Source organism: Bufo bufo, chromosome 6 (genome assembly GCF_905171765.1).
Source record: "Bufo bufo chromosome 6, aBufBuf1.1, whole genome shotgun sequence".
NCBI lineage: Eukaryota > Metazoa > Chordata > Amphibia > Anura > Bufonidae > Bufo > Bufo bufo.
This window is the reverse complement of record NC_053394.1, coordinates 256,299,883-256,318,628: the sequence shown is the minus strand read 5'-3', so window position 1 is coordinate 256,318,628 and position 18,746 is coordinate 256,299,883. Positions and strand designations below refer to the sequence as shown.

At 49.2% G+C, this 18,746-nt stretch overlaps 1 protein-coding gene across 2 annotated transcripts in view; it reads left to right on the top strand.

Moving 5' to 3' along the window:
- The first annotated feature begins 950 nt into the window (after positions 1-950).
- The window catches only part of LOC121005105 (prosaposin), a 39,727-nt gene continuing 21,931 nt past the window's right edge, over positions 951-18,746 (top strand). For both annotated transcript variants that reach the window (XM_040437664.1, XM_040437663.1), the window contains exons 1-5: positions 951-1,107; positions 6,101-6,234; positions 14,285-14,359; positions 17,534-17,659; positions 18,024-18,218. In XM_040437664.1, the coding sequence (XP_040293598.1) occupies positions 1,068-1,107; positions 6,101-6,234; positions 14,285-14,359; positions 17,534-17,659; positions 18,024-18,218 (570 nt within the window). In that variant the 5' untranslated portion in view covers positions 951-1,067. The remainder of the gene's footprint in view (positions 1,108-6,100; positions 6,235-14,284; positions 14,360-17,533; positions 17,660-18,023; positions 18,219-18,746) is intronic.

The window sequence follows — 18,746 nt, the reverse complement described above, 5'->3', positions numbered from 1 at the left end:
TATAGTGCTGCCATTCGCTGGAGCGTTGTTCCAGCCAATCGCATCGCTGGCAGGGGACTCCAAACACCGGAGTCCCCTGCCTCACCTCCCCCGAGCTTACATGTGCTTCCGGCGCTGTCTTCACTGATCGGCCAATCGCAGCGCACGGAGCTGCAGGGGGGCCGAAACAGCCGATGCTGCACTTACCTGGCATGGCTGCCTACCGGTAAGAGCACCCATCGTGCTCCAGTCCCCCTGCGATTTGCACCCAGAGCCCGGCGGGTCCTCTATGGGTTAAAAAAGCATTTTTTTTTAAAACACAGGAAAAAATAAAATAAATCACACTGAATAAAACGCACATCTCCCGCTGTTTTTTTCAGAGTCAGCCTCATGAATGGGCACTATGGCTTAGATCAGTGGTGGCGAACCTAAGGCACGGGCACCCAGAGCCCTCTGAGCAGGCACCCACGCCCTGGAAAAGTCTATGGTGTACAAGCTCTGAATGTCACAGGCCGCGCACTGAATGTAGGCAGGCTGTTATGGCTAAGTGATATACTATACTGGTGTTCAGGGGAAATGGCCGCGTTGGCACTTTGCGATAAATAAGTGGGTTTTGGGTTGCAGTTTGGGCACTCAGCCAATACCAGACTCTATCTGGCTTAGAATGTATGGGCTCCTTGGAGGTCACGTGACTGATGTGTGTTGAAACCTTTAGCAATTATGAAAGTACTGGGTTTTCGGGGGGAGCAGACTTTACATTGGCCCCTGCCTTTCCAACAGGAAGGGTCTGTGACCTCTCCCACAGTCTGTGGTGTAGGCCCTGACACCACTGTCGCACCGGTGACAGACACGGTCAGCAGGGCGGCTCTTACTACAGTCTCCGCTGTTCGCACTTCCGCCTGCCCACAGCACAACATCACCAACATGGCTACTAAGACACTTCCGGCTCCACTCCCCGCCTCCCCCAGCAGCCTATGGCAGCGGCTGCTGAGTAAGAGTCAGGTGATCGGAGGGGTGGAGCTGGGCGTGGCCGAGGCTGTTATTACCGGGGTTCTGCAGCCCCTCAGTCAGGTGATCTCAGTCGCACCATGAAGCTCCTCGTCGCGGTGTCGTGTCTCCTTGCTGCCGGTAAGGTTATAAAGTAATGGCTGCGGCAGGTCCCTTCTCCGTTACGGTAGACGCACGGTGTATGTGTCTCTCTGTGCTTGCACTTCCTTCTTCCTCCTCCTGCTGGAAGGCTAGGCTGGCCCTCCAGGAGTTTGTTTTCTTACTTTCCGTTGGCCCCTGTCTTTCTAACAGGAAGGGTCTGTGACTTCTCCCGTATTCTGTGGTGTAGGCCCTGAAATCCCCCCAAAACGGCTGCTCCCACTTTGGGGAGGGATGGGGCATCCCTGGGCTAGACCTCCACTCTCGGTTTGGAGCACCTCTGGAGGGGTGTGGGTTGTGTAGCTTCAGTTTCCGATCTGCAGAATGGAAGCTGAAACAAAAGAATGGAAAAAAACGGATCTGTTTAAAACAGACCGCGAAGCCATACGGTCGTGTGCCAGAGGCCCAAGACTGTCATTGCCACTTGTGGACATTAGACCGGGGTGTTTACTGTCAGGTGATGTCCACTATACATAGATGGCACATGACAGCAAGGGGTTACCATGCAGTGTAATCTGCGGGAGGAGCTGAGCAGATGGGAACAGATTCATACACTAAAATCTGTTTCTGAGCTCTCCTGTACCTGGGGCGGGTGTCGACTGGTAGCCTTACACTATGAAGAACTAATAGAAACCTAGTAAAATATCGGTGGGAGCGCAGAGTCCCCATTGATAACTAGACTGGCGACAGGTCTGTGGACTCGGAGAGGAGAGAAATCGCCATATATGAGCACTTCTCTCTCCTCATTCTAGCTATTGATGCGCTCAGACCCCACCGATCAAAACTTTTTAATATGATTCATCAAGAACTTTCCCAAACCTCATTGACCCTTTCCGGTATAAGGGCTCATTCACACGACTGTATGAATGAGGCTGCATCCGCTCTGCAATTTTGCGGAACAGGTGCAGACCCATTCACTTCAAAGGGGCTGCAAGAGATGCGGACAGCGCACCGTGTGCTGTCTGCATTTGTTCTTCTCCACGGCCCCGCAAAAAAAATAGAGCATGTCCTATTGTCCACATTTGCGGACCAGAATGGGCATTTCTATAATGCGCCTGCCGTTCTGCAAGTTGCAAAATGTGCACGGGTGGCGTTTGTTTTTGCGCATCCGCAGCTTGCAGACCGCAAAGCACGGCGGGGTCGAATGAATGCGCTCTAAATTACAAACTTTACTGGATCTTTCCCACAGAACTCGGCTCCTTCTGCAGTTTATGGTGACGGGTTCTCTTTAAAGGGTTTCTGTCACTAGAAGCTTCACTACTAAACTGGCTGACACTAGCGACTTGTAATGTCAGCTGCACCTAAGGGCTCATTCAGACGGCCGTATGCTGTCCGCAAAAATACTGAATGCTATCCATTTTTTTTTGCGAATCCGCACAAAAGGATTTGCAAAACGGGTAGCATTCAGTATTTTTGCGGACCCATAGACTTCAATGGGGTCATGTCCTGATTTTCACGGACAAGTATAGGACACGTTTCATTTGTTTTGCGGAACCATGGAAAAGAAAAGGGGCCTCATAGAAGTGAATGGGTCAGCATCTAATCTGCAAAAAAACAGATCCGCATTTTTGCAGATGGCATACGGCCGTCTGAATGAGCCCTATTATCCGTACAGAACAGCGTGGTATTTCCCCAGCACACAGGGGTGGCAGGCAGATGCAGACTGCCGCTCCATCCCCAGACTTCCGACGGCAGCGCACGGTGAGAGGCAGCCGGACTAAAAGTACGACATGCAGTACTTAGTCCGGCTACTGCCGGAACCCTGCCCTATTATAGTCAATGGGGACTGAGTGGCAGTCCAGGGGCACACGTGAACTAACGGCAGGACGGATCTGACATGCTGTTCACCCGCCTGAACAGCTTACCGGACCCCCTGCCGCTAGTGTGAAACTAGCCTAAAAGGGACTGAACGGATCGCTCTCCATTCAGAATGCATTAGGATAAAACTCCTCAGTGTTTTTCCGGTATTGAGCCCCTAGGATGGAACTCTATGCCGGAAAAGTTTAACGCAAGTGTGAAAGTCCCCTTAGTTGTGTTATGTATAGTGGAGCCTGGGAAGTCCTGATCATGAGTGCAGCGTGCCATCATATGATCGCTTTATCACTGTTGCAACTATGAGTCAACAAATTCCTCAGCCGACACAAGCGAGCAGTGACCTCCGGCTGATCTGGCTTGTTTAGTCTTAGGGAGGCATTGGGGCATATTCCCGTGTAATAAACGAACAGTCGTGACCAGAATAGTATTAACGTGATGAGAGGCATGAAACTATTTGTCTGCTTTTTAGGAGGATTATATAGACCCCAAACCAGGAACCTGTCACCATGAAAATGCAGTGCAATCTGCAGGCAGCATGTTAGAGAGCAGGAGGAGCTGAGCAGATTGGGAACAGGATCAGTAAGACTTGTCCTTCATGCTTTTATCTCTGCTCTTTCTAGACTTGGGAGTCATGTGGGCGGTGCTACACAGTGGGTGTCGGCTAACTCTACATGACTAGGCATACAGGGAAAGCGGTCAGTCGTGAGTAGATCCACCCACATGACTCAAGTATAGAAAGAGCAGAGATATAAATGTATACATTATAATGAGTCTGATCCTGCAATACTGTAATAATCTCCACTATCACACGCTGCCTGCAGATTACATGGCGAAAGGTTCACATTATTTGCTGCACGTTCCCTGAATGTAATGTACACCCACCTCTCGTCTGATGTGGGTGGCTGAATAGACGGTCGGGCATGTTGAGTTTCAACATTCCCCATTTTGCTTGCTTCGGAGAGGAGCTGCAGTGATCGGCCTCAGTTACTGATTGGATGAGCAGAGGGCGTTGTGGAAGAAAGGAGTAGATAGGCGGTCGTTTATTGTGGGTGATGGATCCTAAGCCATCTATATAAAGGTGATATCTGTCAGTACAATCCTGCCTGTGATGATAATGCAATGACTGCTGAAGTGGTCTGTAGAGACCAGGAAGTGGCACCTGTTCTAGGCTTAGTGGCCAGTGTGAAAACTGCTTTGTTTTTTTATTATTTGAATAGTGATGTGATGAAATTGAACATTACCACTAAGTGGCATTAAAGTCGCAGACAAATTTATTTATTTTAAATGCAATCTCCCAGTTTTTACACCTCTTTCAGAAAGGGGGCATTGGCCAGAAGCTGTGGCAGAATTACCTTTTTTTTACACCAGTTTTCCGGTGTAAATGAAGCCTTTAATCTACATTTCTGTTTAGGAGCACAGACTGCCGAAGGGGGCTCCTAATTTGTGACTAGGCCTGAGCCTCATATTAATGTATGTGCAGAGGATATTGATATTGGTGCAGAAAGCGCTGGTCTTGATAAATCCTCCCCCTAAATGATGGGTGATCTTCTGATGACCCATTCATTCCCCTTGTGTGACAACCTGGTAGACTGATCAGGTCTGGGTGCTCTTGTGTCATGCAAATTGGTGAGTGAAATATTGTCCCTGAACACAGATCTCTGCTCAGAATGTATGAGGACTGGCTAATGGGACTACAGCCGTTTGTAGTGTTTGCCTGTCTGTGTTCACTTCTCTGGAGTAGTCCTTGAATGGGGCTCTAGAACACTAGTGCCCTCCTCAGCGTCCTGTTTAAACCAGACTTTCTGCATTATGTGACCGCTTCTTGATGGCAAGATCAACACTTTAAGAATCGAGGTCCAAGTAACTGTCTAGATTTACATATTTCTTTATTATACACCGGAGGAATCTCAGTTCCTCTTTCACAGCCTGAATAAGGTGTCATCTGATACTTTCCTCTTCTGCCTTTACTGGTCATGGGACTGATAGCACTGGCTGTAAACTGGTTTTCAGTTCTCCCCTGTGGTGTGTATGACTTGCTGAAAGACTGCAGTCATGTGCTGGGTGGGGACACGTCACTGCTAAAGCCATGTCCCTACCTGGGTGATGGTCCCTGGTTTGACTAGAAGATGGCAGAGCAGGTACATGCTACAGGTGAGAACTGACCCCAGAACTCCTGTCCAGCCATAGGGCCCATCCCCCTGTGTCGCCTAACTTCCCAGTAGGTGGCTGGGACCATGGAAGTGCACATAGTGTGGAAGTGCAACCACCACCGCTGATGGATTACAGGATAGTTGTAACCCCTGTTAATGAGCAGTGTATAATGTGCTGGAAAAATAAATCCAGCTGGCAGAGGAGACAATATGGATAATCACAGTACATTAGTAAGTGGCTTGTATTAACTGTCTCTACTTGATAGATGCCACTTACTGAAGTGACTTAAGCCCTTAAAGTTTATTGCTGCAAAATTCTGACAAAGGTCCACAGATGTAGGGTACAGAGAATGGGGCTCTTCCCAAGCAGCCGCGCTCAGAGATGGTAACTACACCTTCCATGAATGCACATTATATGCTCTCCTCTGGACAGGTCATCCGTATGATTGGTGGGGGTAGGACTGCCACCAAATCAGCTATTTTGAGAAGGCACTGGCACTCCTGTGAGCACCGCTGCCTTATCACAGCTCGCCAAGCACAGCGCTGTACATTATGTAGTGGCTGTGCTTGGTATTGCGCTCGTCCTCACTCACTACTTCTATGGGGCTGAGCTGTTCCTAGGCTGATGACCATGTCACTGGCCTAGGAAAAGCGGAGAGAAGGCATTGGCACTCACAGGAGCCACTGCCTTATCAAACAGCTGAATGGTGGGGGTCCCAGGTGTCAGACCCCCACCAATCAGATGCTGATGACCTATCCAGAGGATAGATCATCAGTATAAAAATCTATAAGATGGGCATACCCCAGTCAAGTGGCATGCTGGCTCTTCATCTTGCTCTTACTTTGTTCACTTAGTGTGTGTGTGTGTGTTTGTTTTTTTTGGGGGGGGGGGATTTCTTAAAAAAATAAAAAATAAATGTTAAGCCTATATGTGAGTTTATCAACATGTTTCTGTAGAACCTCTTTTATAACTAATTTCCCTTAAGCTATTTTTTTATTTTTTTTTCTAGTTGCTGCAACGCCATTATTTGGCACAGAGCAATGTGCCAATGGCCCGGAAGTATGGTGTGTCAATGTTCGTACCGCCTCCCAGTGTGGCGCAGTCAAACACTGCCAGCAGACTGTGTGGAATAAACCGGTTGTGGTAAGATTTGGGAACTTCATTAATGGGAGGTTAGAAGGCCAAGATGGGAATAACCACAGCAAGCGTCGGCCGGGTAATGGACAAGACCAGGAAGTTGGCACTCTGCTAGTCTGACAGGGCGCTACGCAAACAGCGCCGTCTGCTGTGGTTCTTCAGCGGAATAACTGGTTATTCCGATCTGACAGGAAAACCCTCTCTTCGTTATGAAAGTAAACACTTGTATGTGGTTATTGCACACTTGACAGACGTTATATAATTCATACAGTGCTTAGACTTTATTTTGAGTGAGGTATATATGTTCCTGTTAAGCCTCATTCACATGTCCGTGCTCAAATCTGTGAGCAGGTGGTCGGTGATGCATCCATGAAGGGTCCATGTGTCTGTTTTTTGTTGTCTGTGTTGCATCTGTATTTCACTGACTGAACAGCAGAAAAAATTTTCAAAGCATCTTAGTGATCCGTGCAACACGGACCCATAGACTATAATGGGCGTGATGGATCAATGAACACGGACAAAATAGAGCATGCATCCGTGCTAAAAACACTGACCCGCGGACAGCGCTAAAACACTGTCTGAATACACACATTAAAATGAATGGGGACATGTGCTGTCCGTGGAGAACGCGTACAGCACTCGTCCGTGAAACACTGACGTGTGAATGAGGCTTTACTGGATGGAACTGCGAATGCAGGTTGCTCTCCTGCAGCAATGGCGTGCGCTATAGAGGCAAACATCCTGCTGGTTTCCCTAATATCTGATTCAGATCTTCTGCCCAGAGATCATGGTGATTCCTAGTAACTGTTACAAAATGGCACCAAAAATGTTTGGACAGTGCTACAGCCAGAGGAGACGCTCATTAACAAACCCTGGCGTCTCCTCCTCCCTGTTCCGATGCTCAGTATTGGCGTACTGAGAGGGAAAACTACAGGGGGGGCACAGGAGCGATATTTTACATAAAGGCAGGGTGGCAGCATCAGTGGGTGGTACCCCACAAGTAAAGGTATTTATCTTGAATAAAAAAAAAAATCAAAGGTCCTCCTCAAAGAGGAGAACCAACAAGGAAACAAATGCCCATCCATGGTTCACTTGAGTAGATCTAAGATTTTATTATAGGATTCTTTATTTCTCGCCCAATTTCCTTGGGGGACACAGAAGACCTTGGGTATAGCTCATCTCCCTAGGAGGCGTGACACTAAGTGAAGACTGTTAAGCCCCTCCTCCACAGCTATACCCTCAGCCTGGAGAGAGAGACTGCCAGTTTTTGCTTAGTGTCCAAGGAGGCAAGACACTCCCTGCTCTGCAGGGCTGCTTTCTCCTTGTTTCAATTTTAGATTTTTACTTTTTTATTTTCTTTTTGTTCCAGATCATCAGGGATAACAGAGACGCACTAGACCTCTCTGTTCTCCCGGGGTTGAGCTGCGCCAGTGCCGGTCACCCGCACTGCTGCCTCCCCCACAGAAGGCAAGGTGGACCAGGGCAGCCCAGCTCCCCTGCATCCCGCCAGCGCAAGGGTCGCCCGCACGCCAAGTCCCTCCCCCGGCGTCCTGCCACTACGGTGCCAGTAGCTGAAGGGGCGACCCTGCTGGAACGGACCGAGGGTGAAGACGGCTATGGTGAGAGATTGGCTTCTCCAGCCCTACGTCCCCCCCCTCCCCCCTCGGTCTCCTGCGTGCCTGACCCTTACCTGGGCCTATGGACCCTTCTGTCCCTGCTAGACCTAGGCTGGCCCTGGGCTGCCGCAGGTCGACATCTGCTCCCTCTCTCCTGGCCTCCAGGACATTGGCACCCTTGTTCCTACAAGAGGAATGCCTAGGGAGCTGCGGAGGTCCGCACCTAGCTGCCCCTGACGGAGGGGTCATGCAGGCGTCCCACCCTCACAGACCCGGTCTCAGGGTCCCCCTCCCTCTTACCGGCCACTACTTCAGGGCCAGAGGGCCCGCGCCTTGCTGCCACTGACCCTCCCTGCTCTCACCGGTCCAGGGGAAAGGTGGTTGTAGCTGCCGGCAGGGGTGAAATCATATGGAGCGCTGTTCTAGGCCAAGGGCCCGCTCCAGGGGTAAAATGGCTGCAGGGTGCAGGGTCCTGACTTCCGGACACCTGGGTGGGCACCGCGGCCTGCAAAGGAGCGCTTCAACAGCCCCGGCTGACCGTCGGAACCTTCCGGTCGGCCGGGCGCCGAAGTCTTGTGTTCCACTTCAAGACGATCCCGCTCTATCCGGGTCCCCGGCTCGCGGGGTGGGCACCCGCGGCCGGTATGTGCCGCTCCGTAGGCCCGGCTGGTACTTTAGGTACTTGCGGCCCCGGTCAGCCGGGCGCCGCTAAAAATTTAGGCCCCGGCTCTTCCGGCCCGCGGGGTGGGCACCCGCGGCCGGTATGTGCCGCTCCGTAGGCCCGGACGCTACTTTAAATACTGTGCGGCCCCGGTTCGCCGGGCGCCGCTAAAAATTTAGGCCCCAGCTTCACGGCCTACTAGGCCGCAAAAATTCAGGCCTCTGTTGGAGGGGGCTGGAACTTCTCCAGGCGCGAATTTTTCCCGCCTGGAGGTTCCCCCGCCCACAGAGGATAGGCCTGTATGGGTGGATCTGTGCCCTGTAGGTGGCATCTGCCTCAGTGAGGCTGTGTGTTTAAAAAAAAAAAAATATATATATTTATTATATATATGACTTGTGGGCTGCGCAGGACGCTGCAGCCTCATCTCAGAGTGCTGCCTGTATACATGCCCCCCTTCCATAGGCGGCATGGTGTCGCGCTCCCCGGCTGCGGCGCTGCCAGGTTCTTTTTTCCCCTTCTGGGGGTTTTTTTGCCCTCTCCGCGCTACGGCGCTGGTCAAGGTGCATGCTTTTTTCTGTAGGCAACATTCGTCACCCTCTCCAGTTATGGTGCCTGCCATGTGCAGGACCCCCCTCCTGGGCGGGATACTGCACTCTCCCTAACTGCGGGTTGGCCTTGTGCATGATCCCCCTTTCTTTGGCGGCCTACTGCAGTTTCTCCGGATACAATGCTGGCCATGTGCACGACCCCCTTACATAGGTGGAACACGGCACTCTTACTGGATTCGCTGCTGGCCATGTGCGTGCCCCCCTTCCATAGGCGGAACGCTACACTCTCACTGGATTCGTTGCCGATCATGTGCATGACCCCCTTTTTTAGGCGGAATACTGCACTTTCACCGGATACGGTGCTGGCCATGTGCACGACCCCCTTCCTTAGGCGGAACTCTGCACTCTCACTGGATTAGCTGCCGGCCATGTGCGTGCCCCCCTTCCATAGGCGGAACGCTACACTCTCACTGGATTCGTTGCCGATCATGTGCGTGACCCCCCTTTTTTAGGCGGAATACTGCATTTTCACCGGATACGGTGCTGGCCATGTGCACGACCCCCTTCCTTAGGCGGAACGCTGCACTCTCTCTGGATTCGCTGCCTGCCATAGGCATGACTCCCTTCTGTGGACGGCATTCGGCACTCTCACTGGATTCACTGCCAGCCATGTGCATGACCACCTTCCATAGGCGATATGATGTACTCTCATTGGATTCACTACCGGCCTTGGGCATGCCTCCTTCCCGGGTGGCGGCATACATACACTCCCTCGGTCGGTGGTTGTTCTCTCGCCTGTACATTGTTGGCCATGTGCATGACCCCTATACATGCACTCTCTCTGGATCCACCGTCGGCCACATCATGACCCCCCTTCCGTGGGCGGTGTACGCACTCTCACTGGATTCGCTGCCGGCCATGGGCATGCCTCCTTCTGGTGGCATATACACATTCTCACCGACTGCTCGCATTCTCCCTGAATGCGATGCTGGCCTTGTGCATGATTCCCCCCCCCTTCCTTTTCTGGGCGGCATACTACGCTCACCAGATACGTTGCTGGCCTTGAGCATGGCCTCTAACATGGGCGGAACGCTTGCGCTCCCCTTGGATACGGTGCTGGCCTTGGCGTGACCACCCCTCATTCCATGGGTGGAATTTTGCACGCTCACAAGATTCAAGGCTGTCCTTGTATGTGCTGTACTGGACTTGCACATGTTCCCCTTCATTGGCGGAGTAGTTACTCTCACGAAATTTCGGTGTTGGGTGAATTGTCGCACACTCACTTAATGCTAGGATAGCCCTATGCATGTCCCCCTTTTCCCTAGGTGGACCTCCTGCGTTTCCGCTGGATACTGTGTGGCCATGTGCATGGCGCCTTTCTGGGCGAAGTATGGTATGCCCTACTTCTCTGACGTAGGTCCGGCCTTGGGCATCTCCCCCTTTTTGGGGCAGGCCTTTGCATTCTTGCCCACTGCAGTTTGCCAGGTACATTTCCTCCCTTTCGGGGCGGTCAGTTTGCGTTCCATCGCATTCCATATTAGTCTTGTGCATAACTCCTTTCAGTTTGCACTCCCGTAGATACTGTGGCACTCTGTGGCTGGCCCTCTTCGCGGTGTTATATTTTTGCAGTGAGCGGACGTTCTTGTGCGTTGTTTGGGCCGTGTATGCCTTCTCGTCCTGTAGGTGGGTTGGCCTTCTCACTGCTTACGGGGCTACTCGTACGTAGCCTCCTTCCTCCTGCGACATTCTTTTTCTCTTGGGATACGATGATTGCCGCAAGCCTTGCACTATTCTCTAAGGAGATCATTCTGGTGCAGTGTGGTATGATTCTTTCCGGATTGGCGCCCTCGGTGCTTCAGTCTGATCTGCTACCAGGTTCGGGCGCTCTTCTTGGGGAGGTCACCCAACTTCTCTTGGGTGCTCGCTTATACAGGTCCGGGGGACCTCCACCTTGGGTTCTTCAGGGTATTCGCCTTCTGCGTGGCGGTGAACCGGGCGTCTCTGTGTAGCGGTGTTCTGCTTTTGAGCTGTCCTATGGCCTCTCTGTTGCCCACCCCCCCTTTTTTTGTTGGAGGGTGTTATACCGGCCTCTGTCTCGCCTGCCTTTTCTCGCCGGCTCTGTTTGACTCCCACTCGGTACAGATCATTCCGATGTGGCGTCTGTTCCGGCCACGCTTCAGAGGCTGTTCCTTCACTGCCCTTCCCTCTGGGGAGAGCATGTTTGTTCATTTGGATGGTTATGGTGTTCCTTTTCAGTCTCCCTTGTCCACACTGGCTGTACTAGCTGTGTGCCTAGTTACCGGGTCTACCGCTTTCTGTCCTCCCGCTGGGTGCAGATTGCGTTTTTTCCATTCTAGGCAATGTTTCGGCTTTGGATTCACCTTCTCGGTAACTTGGGAGGACTACCATTTGGTCAGGATTGTCTTTTGATCTCCCACACCGGAACTGTAGTCTGTCTTCCTGTGGTGGCTACATTGGCTTCGGCTTTAGCCTGTCTTGTCCTGGCGGTTGCTGGGCAGACCCTTCGGTTCCTGTCCGTTTGTCCTTCTGCTTCCCCACTCTGGGGGGATACGGGACAACCTTGCTCGGGGGCCGACGGGACCAGTTCTACCGACTGTTCTACCCGTGTTACTGGTCCGCGCCTGATCATTGGGTTTTCACCCGCTTGCCCAGGCGACTCTAGTGGGCTCGCTAGTGTTCGCTTCTAGCCGAGTTTTCGTCCAGGATCTGTGGTAGGACTTAGGGCTTTACCTGGGGTTCTGTGGGAAGCTGGGCGTTCCCCCACTCTGCCTTTCTCCATGGTTCTGTCTTTCTCCAGTCCGGCCTGGACCTGGGGCTGGGACTCTGTTGCTTGAAGTATCAAGTGTCATTCCTGTCCTTCCTCTTTCAGCGTTCCCCGTCCCTCTGGGCCTGTCAGGAACTTCTTCCATGGAGCGGCTCTTGGGTTCCTTTGTACTGCCCTCCGGTACCGTCCTGGGAACTACATACTGGGCTCTTGGCGCTCCAATTTTTCCTTGGAGCCGTTACAGAAGTTCTCTCTACTCCTTCTGTCCTGTACGGTTGGGTTTTCTGTAGCCATCGTGTCTCTGACGGGTGCCTGAGTGGCGGCCGTTCTTGTTCCGAGCCTTCTGTCTTCCCCCAGGACAGGATTGTTCTCCATTCCGTCTCTTCCTTCCTTCTGAAGGTGGTATTTGTCCTTCATTTCATTGAGGCAGTCGTCCTCCCCTTCCCCCCCCCCCCCCCCCGGGAACGGACACTTCACCGATTTGGACGTTGTTTGGGCCTTGCAGTTTTTACTTGGAGATCTCCGACTCTTGTCGAGTTCGGTCTCTTATGTTTCCAGGAGGTCCGAGCAAAGGGTTGACGACCTCCAGGGTGGCTTTCTTCCGCTTTCTCAGAGTGGCTCTTGTTGTGGTTGCCGCACCAAGGGCAGGGTCCTGCTTTTGGTGTCACCATTCATTTGGCCAGGGCCGTCTGTTTTTTCCTGGGCCGGAGGCTTTAGGCTTCGGCCATCCATTTGTGCAAGGCGGTCACTGGTCTTCCTTGCACACCTTACCGAGTTCTACAGGGTGCATACGCGGGCTTCGGCGTATGCTGCCTTGGGCTGCCTGGTCTGCAGGCGGCGGGTTTTTTTGATGCCTTCGGGTGCTTCGCCTTGGTGCTGTGGTCCCTCCCCCTTTGGACTGCTTTTGAACGTCCCAAGGTCTTCTGTGTCCCCCAAGGAAATTGGGCGAGAAAACGAGATTTTTGTATAACTTACCAGTAAAATCTCTTTCTCGCTCTTTCCTTGGGGGACACAGCACCCACCCATTCTTTGTTCTTCTCTGACTGTTTCCGAGTTTGTTTTACCCTTAGGGTAGTTGGCTTGTTGGTTCCAATTTTTTGGACTTTGCCTTTTCTCACTACTTGGACACGCAACTGGCAGTCTCTCTCTCCAGGCTGAGGGTATAGCTGTGGAGGAGGGGCTTAACAGTCTTCACTTAGTGTCACGCCTCCTAGGGAGATGAGCTATACCCAAGGTCTTCTGTGTCCCCCAAGGAAAGAGCGAGAGAGATTTTACTGGTAAGTTATACAAAAATCTCGTTTTTCAAATATAGTTCCTTTTACTGTTTGATGCATTTTCCAGTGGATTTTATCCATCCAATCTCTCACTGTAGGAATATTTTCTAGACATAATACTTTCCTAGCAGTGTAAAATGCCTTGAACAATCCCCCAAGAGATAATTTTAAACTAGAAGGGAGTCCAGGTCTACTCGCAAAGAACTACAATGTATTTCGGCTACATCCATTCTTGGCGGTGTCTGGAAAACTGCACAGAAAAGGATCCTCAGCCACACGGACGGTGATGTGGGCTCCCACTGAAAACAGCTGGAGCTGGCTTCAGCACAGATGCTGCACAGTTGAATCCACGCTGTGCTGTGTGAACAATCTTATTGTACGGGCTGGGTAGAGTCTGGACATGGATGCCCTAGTTTTATTTACCTTTTTATGTCTGGACCCATGAAGGGTCCTCTTTAAACTATCAGGCTACGTAGGGCATAGTGCAGGGATCTAACTGCACTTACTATTTTTCCTGGGCGCCACTCTGTTCGCCTGCTGTGGCCCCCGTTGTATTCTCCCGCCTGGTATGCTAATTATAAGCATCGGAGCAATGAGGAGGAGACTTAGTCTTTCTATGGGCGTCTCCTCCTCCCCTGGCTGTAGCGCTGTAAGTCTCATCTCCTAAATGAAATGAGAACGTCCTCTGAAGCATTTTCTTTTCCCTGTTTCATATTGTACTTCATGCCTTGGATATCCAGATGTATGTTTCAATAACTAAAACAAATGAGAGAAAATATTATCTAGTGTAAATGCATTAGTAAGTTTGAACATTGCAGAATACAATGTCCATCAAGAAATGACATACATTCCCTCCGCAACAGACAAGGGAGTGATGGGAGAGCTGTATACTGAGCATTTTCTGTATATTATCACACCTACAGGAGAGATGTCATTGGTGATTAGCTCCTCCTACTAATGGGATTACACTTTTGACTCTGTTCCAGTCTCCACAGCAAAGCTGAAAAGTGATCTGCAGAAAACAGTCAGACTCTGTTTAGTGTAAATTAAAAACCTGAATTTAATTTCCTTTGGGGAACCATAACAAATTTAAGGTAGTATGACCTTCTCTGCAGTGAGAAGTGGATACCCTTGCTTTCTGCTAAAATGAAACCTTGTGTAATGTATTCCAGAAAACCGTTCCATGTGATGTGTGTAAAGAGGTGATTACAATTGTGGGAAACTTCTTGAAGGAAAATGGCACACAGGTAGGTGTAATGCAAAGGTTTCCTTAAGTATGCATAACTTTTATTTTTTGTGGGGGGGGGGGGGGGGGGGGGGGTTCTAGTATGTTTATATTGATGGCCTATTTTCTGGATAGGACATTGCTGATCAGATCGGCAGGGGTCCGACACCCTTCATGCTTGCCAATTAGCTTCTGCGCAAGGCTTGCGGTCCCCAATGCATGGGCAACATCTGTGTGGTGGCTGGGATGGATCAAGACCCATTCAACTTGAATGGGTCAGTGATCCGTCTGCACCGCAAAAAAGAACATATTTTATTTTGTAGTGCGGAGGCACAGACAAACACCACAAAAGCACTTCGTAGTGCTTCTGTGGGGATGCGTGCCTCCGTTCCACACCGCAGCTCCGGATTGCGGTCCCATTCAAGTGAATGCGGGAGCACACAGCTGGTGCCTGCATATTGCAAACACGCTGTTTGCTGGACGCAATATGGCCATGTACATGAGGCCTAACTCTGGTGCCAAAACTACAAAGCTCAGTTAACTGTAGTGGATGAAGCTGGTAACTGCAGCACTGCTCCCATCCAAGATAGGTCATTGTAAAAATACTGGAAAAGCTCTTGGAATATCCCTTGGATTTTCCTGCAGATACCACCCAATGCATTGCAGAAGGTTAAATGGGTTGTCTGGGACTTGCTGACATCTGTGACCCTGTAGAGGGGGGTGGGGGGGGGGGGAAATTCTAACTAGGTCTGTACAATCAAATTAATTCGCTCATTGTGATACTGGCGTTTTTGACTGAATCGCCATATCAATTTATCCAGAATGGCACCAGTGCATGTGCCGATTGTTCCTCTGATCAGAGTGAAATTGCTCAACACTTCTGAAGCTTCCTAGGCTGCCATGGCAAGCTCCCTTGCTGAGCTGTGCAGGAAACTCATTGTAAAAATCCCTTTCACCCAAATAGAATCAAAAGATCCCACCAGGTTCTAGACCCCTAAGGGGGTTAAAAGGGTTTAAAAAATATAAAGTTTAAATCATCCCCTTCCCAATTTTATATATAAACAGTGAAAAAATACATATCTGCTCTCAAGTATTAAAATATTTTTCCTATGTGAACAGCATGGGGGGTTGGGGCAGGGTAATGAAAGTCACACGATTCACCAACTTAAATGACAGTGATCAATAAGTCGTATATACATGTAAGTGGTACCAATAACTACAGTTCATCCTGTGATCTCAAAACCTTTATTTTTTTCAGTTTAACCCACAAATAATTTTTTATAAATGTTGAAGTTATTTCTATAAAAATTTATTGAATTGACTTGGTATTTAATTTTTTATTTCCAGCTGAATAAGGAAAATCAAGATTTAAATCGCAAATTGTCTATAGGGTTGGAAAAATAAAATTGAGAGAAAATTTTTTTGACAATCACCCAGTCCTACTTCTAACATGCTTAACATTTCAAAGCATTGTTTCCCCTGCTTTGAAGGCCTTCCATGGGTCTAGACATTATAAACTATCACGGTACGTAGGGCATAGTGCAGGGATTTAACTGCACTTTTAATTTTTCCTGGGCACCACTCCGTTTGCCCGCCGTGGCCCCTATTGTATTTGTTTTATTTTCCCTCTCCCTGGCTGTGACTCTCTGCAGCTCTACAGCCAGGGAGAAGGATGCCCATGGAGAGAGACTCGGTCTCCTCCTCATTGTTCCAATGCTAAAATTGGCGTACCAGGCGGGAGAATACAACCGGGGCCACAATAGTAAGTGCAGTTATATCCCTGCACTATGCCCTACGTATCCTGATGCTTAGTTTATAATGTTTGGATAAAAACTGGCTACTTGACTTCTGCCAACATGGCTTCTATCTCAATCCTGAAGTTTCCTGTCCCTGGAATGGACAGGCAGATCGTTTCTGAAACCAGCAGTGGGTGAGGCTGTAATCCTACATCATATTGCCGTGAGCATCAATAGATGAGGGACACTCTGCACAGGATTGCAGCCTCATCCACACCGCCACCCTTGTGCTGGTGACCTGTCCATTCATTCCTTCCATGGACAGAAGTTGAGGTCTAAGATGGATTCTTCCTCCCCCCCTTTTAAACTGGTGCTGGATATTTCCAACATGCATTGACATGCTGGGACTTAAAATCCACACCGGATGTCAATTTAAGGTGCTAAAATCTGCTGCCACACTGCAGATTTCCTACATGCTGTTCCACCATAGACAGTCTGCAGTGCATCACACTCAAAATCCAAATGCTCAAACAGCTGATCAGCAGGGGTCCAGGGTGTCGGGCTACCACCAATCAGATACTGATCTATCCTGAGGATGGGTCATCAGTATTAAAAAGGTTTTCTAAGACTTTAAGGCTAAAGGGGTAAAAATGCATTTGTTCCCCTAAGCCCTCATGCACAGGACTATGTGTTTTGTGGGCCGCAGTAAATACGGATGACGTCGTGTGCATTCCGTATCTTGAGGAACAGAACAGCTGGCCCCTAATAGATCAGTACTATTCTTGTCTGTAATGCAGACAATAATGGTATGTGTTTTTTGCAGGCTGGAAGTACGGACCTTCAAAAACTGAATGCATATGAGAACTTGTTTCGTGGACTCATTGAAACAAATGGTTCCACATATGGTCCGCAAAAAAAAAAAATTGTGCATGAACCCCAAGCTGTGCACCAACAAGACTTTCTTTAGACATGCTAAAAATCTACAGTAAAAACTGACTTTATTGGAAGGTTTATTTCAATGTGACAGGCCTGTATTACACTGCAGATAATCGCCTGAACAAGCAAACACTCAATCATCGGGCAATTCAAATCTTGTCATGTTAAATAGTTTTCAGGCAGCAGATGGTGGTGTCTCGTAATGATCCCCCTCCCTCCTGCAATCCACTACAGCATGGGGAAGAGTGATGGCATAGCGACTGCTCCTCCCCATGCTGCATGTAATAGCAGCGGTCTCCTCTGTTAGCGAGTAGGCGATTGCTAGGAGGGAACGTTTCCCTCCCTACAATCGGCTGCCACATCGGGATGTGTAATACAGGCTTTAGGAGATTAATTACATTAAGGCAGCAAATTCTGCACACCTTTCACTTGACTGTCTACACAAGGTTGAACTGCTATGTAAGCGCTTTATATTAATGTATCTATATTCTAAATGCATAATATATCAATTTTAATAATTGCAGAATGAAATCCTGGCGTACTTGAATAAGGCTTGTGAATTGATTCCGGACCCTTCATTGACTTCCCAATGCAAGGAACTAGTTGCTGAATACTACCCTGTTATCCTGAATATCATTGAGAGTGAACTGGTAACTTAAATGTTTTTCAGTTCAATATTTTATATTTGTTAAATGTCTTACTCGGTTCTCCTTGATGGGTTTATACTGGAGGGACGTAGATGTCTAAAATGAGTGTAAGGGTCGTATGCATGGAGCAACATGTCCACTGTGGCTGCGTTCTTGGTGATCTCAATACGCAATGAATGGTGCTGCAGTGAGCATGTTCAGTCTTCTACTCCATTGATACATGGACAAAGGATCCCTGTTGTGGTCAGACCCACACCGATCCTGTGAATAGGGCATAATTTTATACTTGCCACAACGTTTTCTAATGTTCCAGTTGAAAAAAAACTCTGATTTGCCATGTTAACAATGTCTTATGTTTCTCTTTAAGTCAAATCCATCAGTAGCCTGCTGTGCTATGGGCCTTTGCAGTTCTCTGCAGCAACACTTGGCAAGCCTAAAGCGACCCCAACAGCTACTTACCAATGAAATCCCAGAGGTAGATCTCTCCAAAGTGGTTTACCCATATATGGCAAACCTTCCTCTTCTTCTGAATCCCCAGGACAAAACCCACGAGGAACCTAAGGTAACAAATCTACTATTGGTTTTCAGTACTGGCCTCGAAGCAGAAGATAATTGATCACTTATCTTGGCTTTACTGTCTTCTAAAATACAATCCTGTAGACACTATATGCAAATGTTTAAAGCACTTAGATATAGATTCTGAATATTAGATGTCTGACACCAGCACCTCCACTGATTTGCTGTTTGGGCAGGCGTTGGAGCTATCCATTGTCTTACTCGGTACATGTATTCTGCAGCTCCTATTCACTTAAATGGAAGCTGAGCTACATTACTCTGCCGCTGCCACCACAGGAAACTATACACCTTATGGTTTCTGAGGGCTGATTAATTGGGGGTGTCAGAAATCCACTGATCAAGTACTAAAGATCGGTCATCAATATCAAAGTCCATAAAAATCCCTTTAGCCCATTTGTTACCAGTGCTGTACATGTGGCAATGGGTAAACAGCAGAGACCTGCCGCTAAAGACCACGACAAGCATTAATGTCATTAAAGTCTTTAGATGCCATGGCCCTGATCAGGTGTTATCA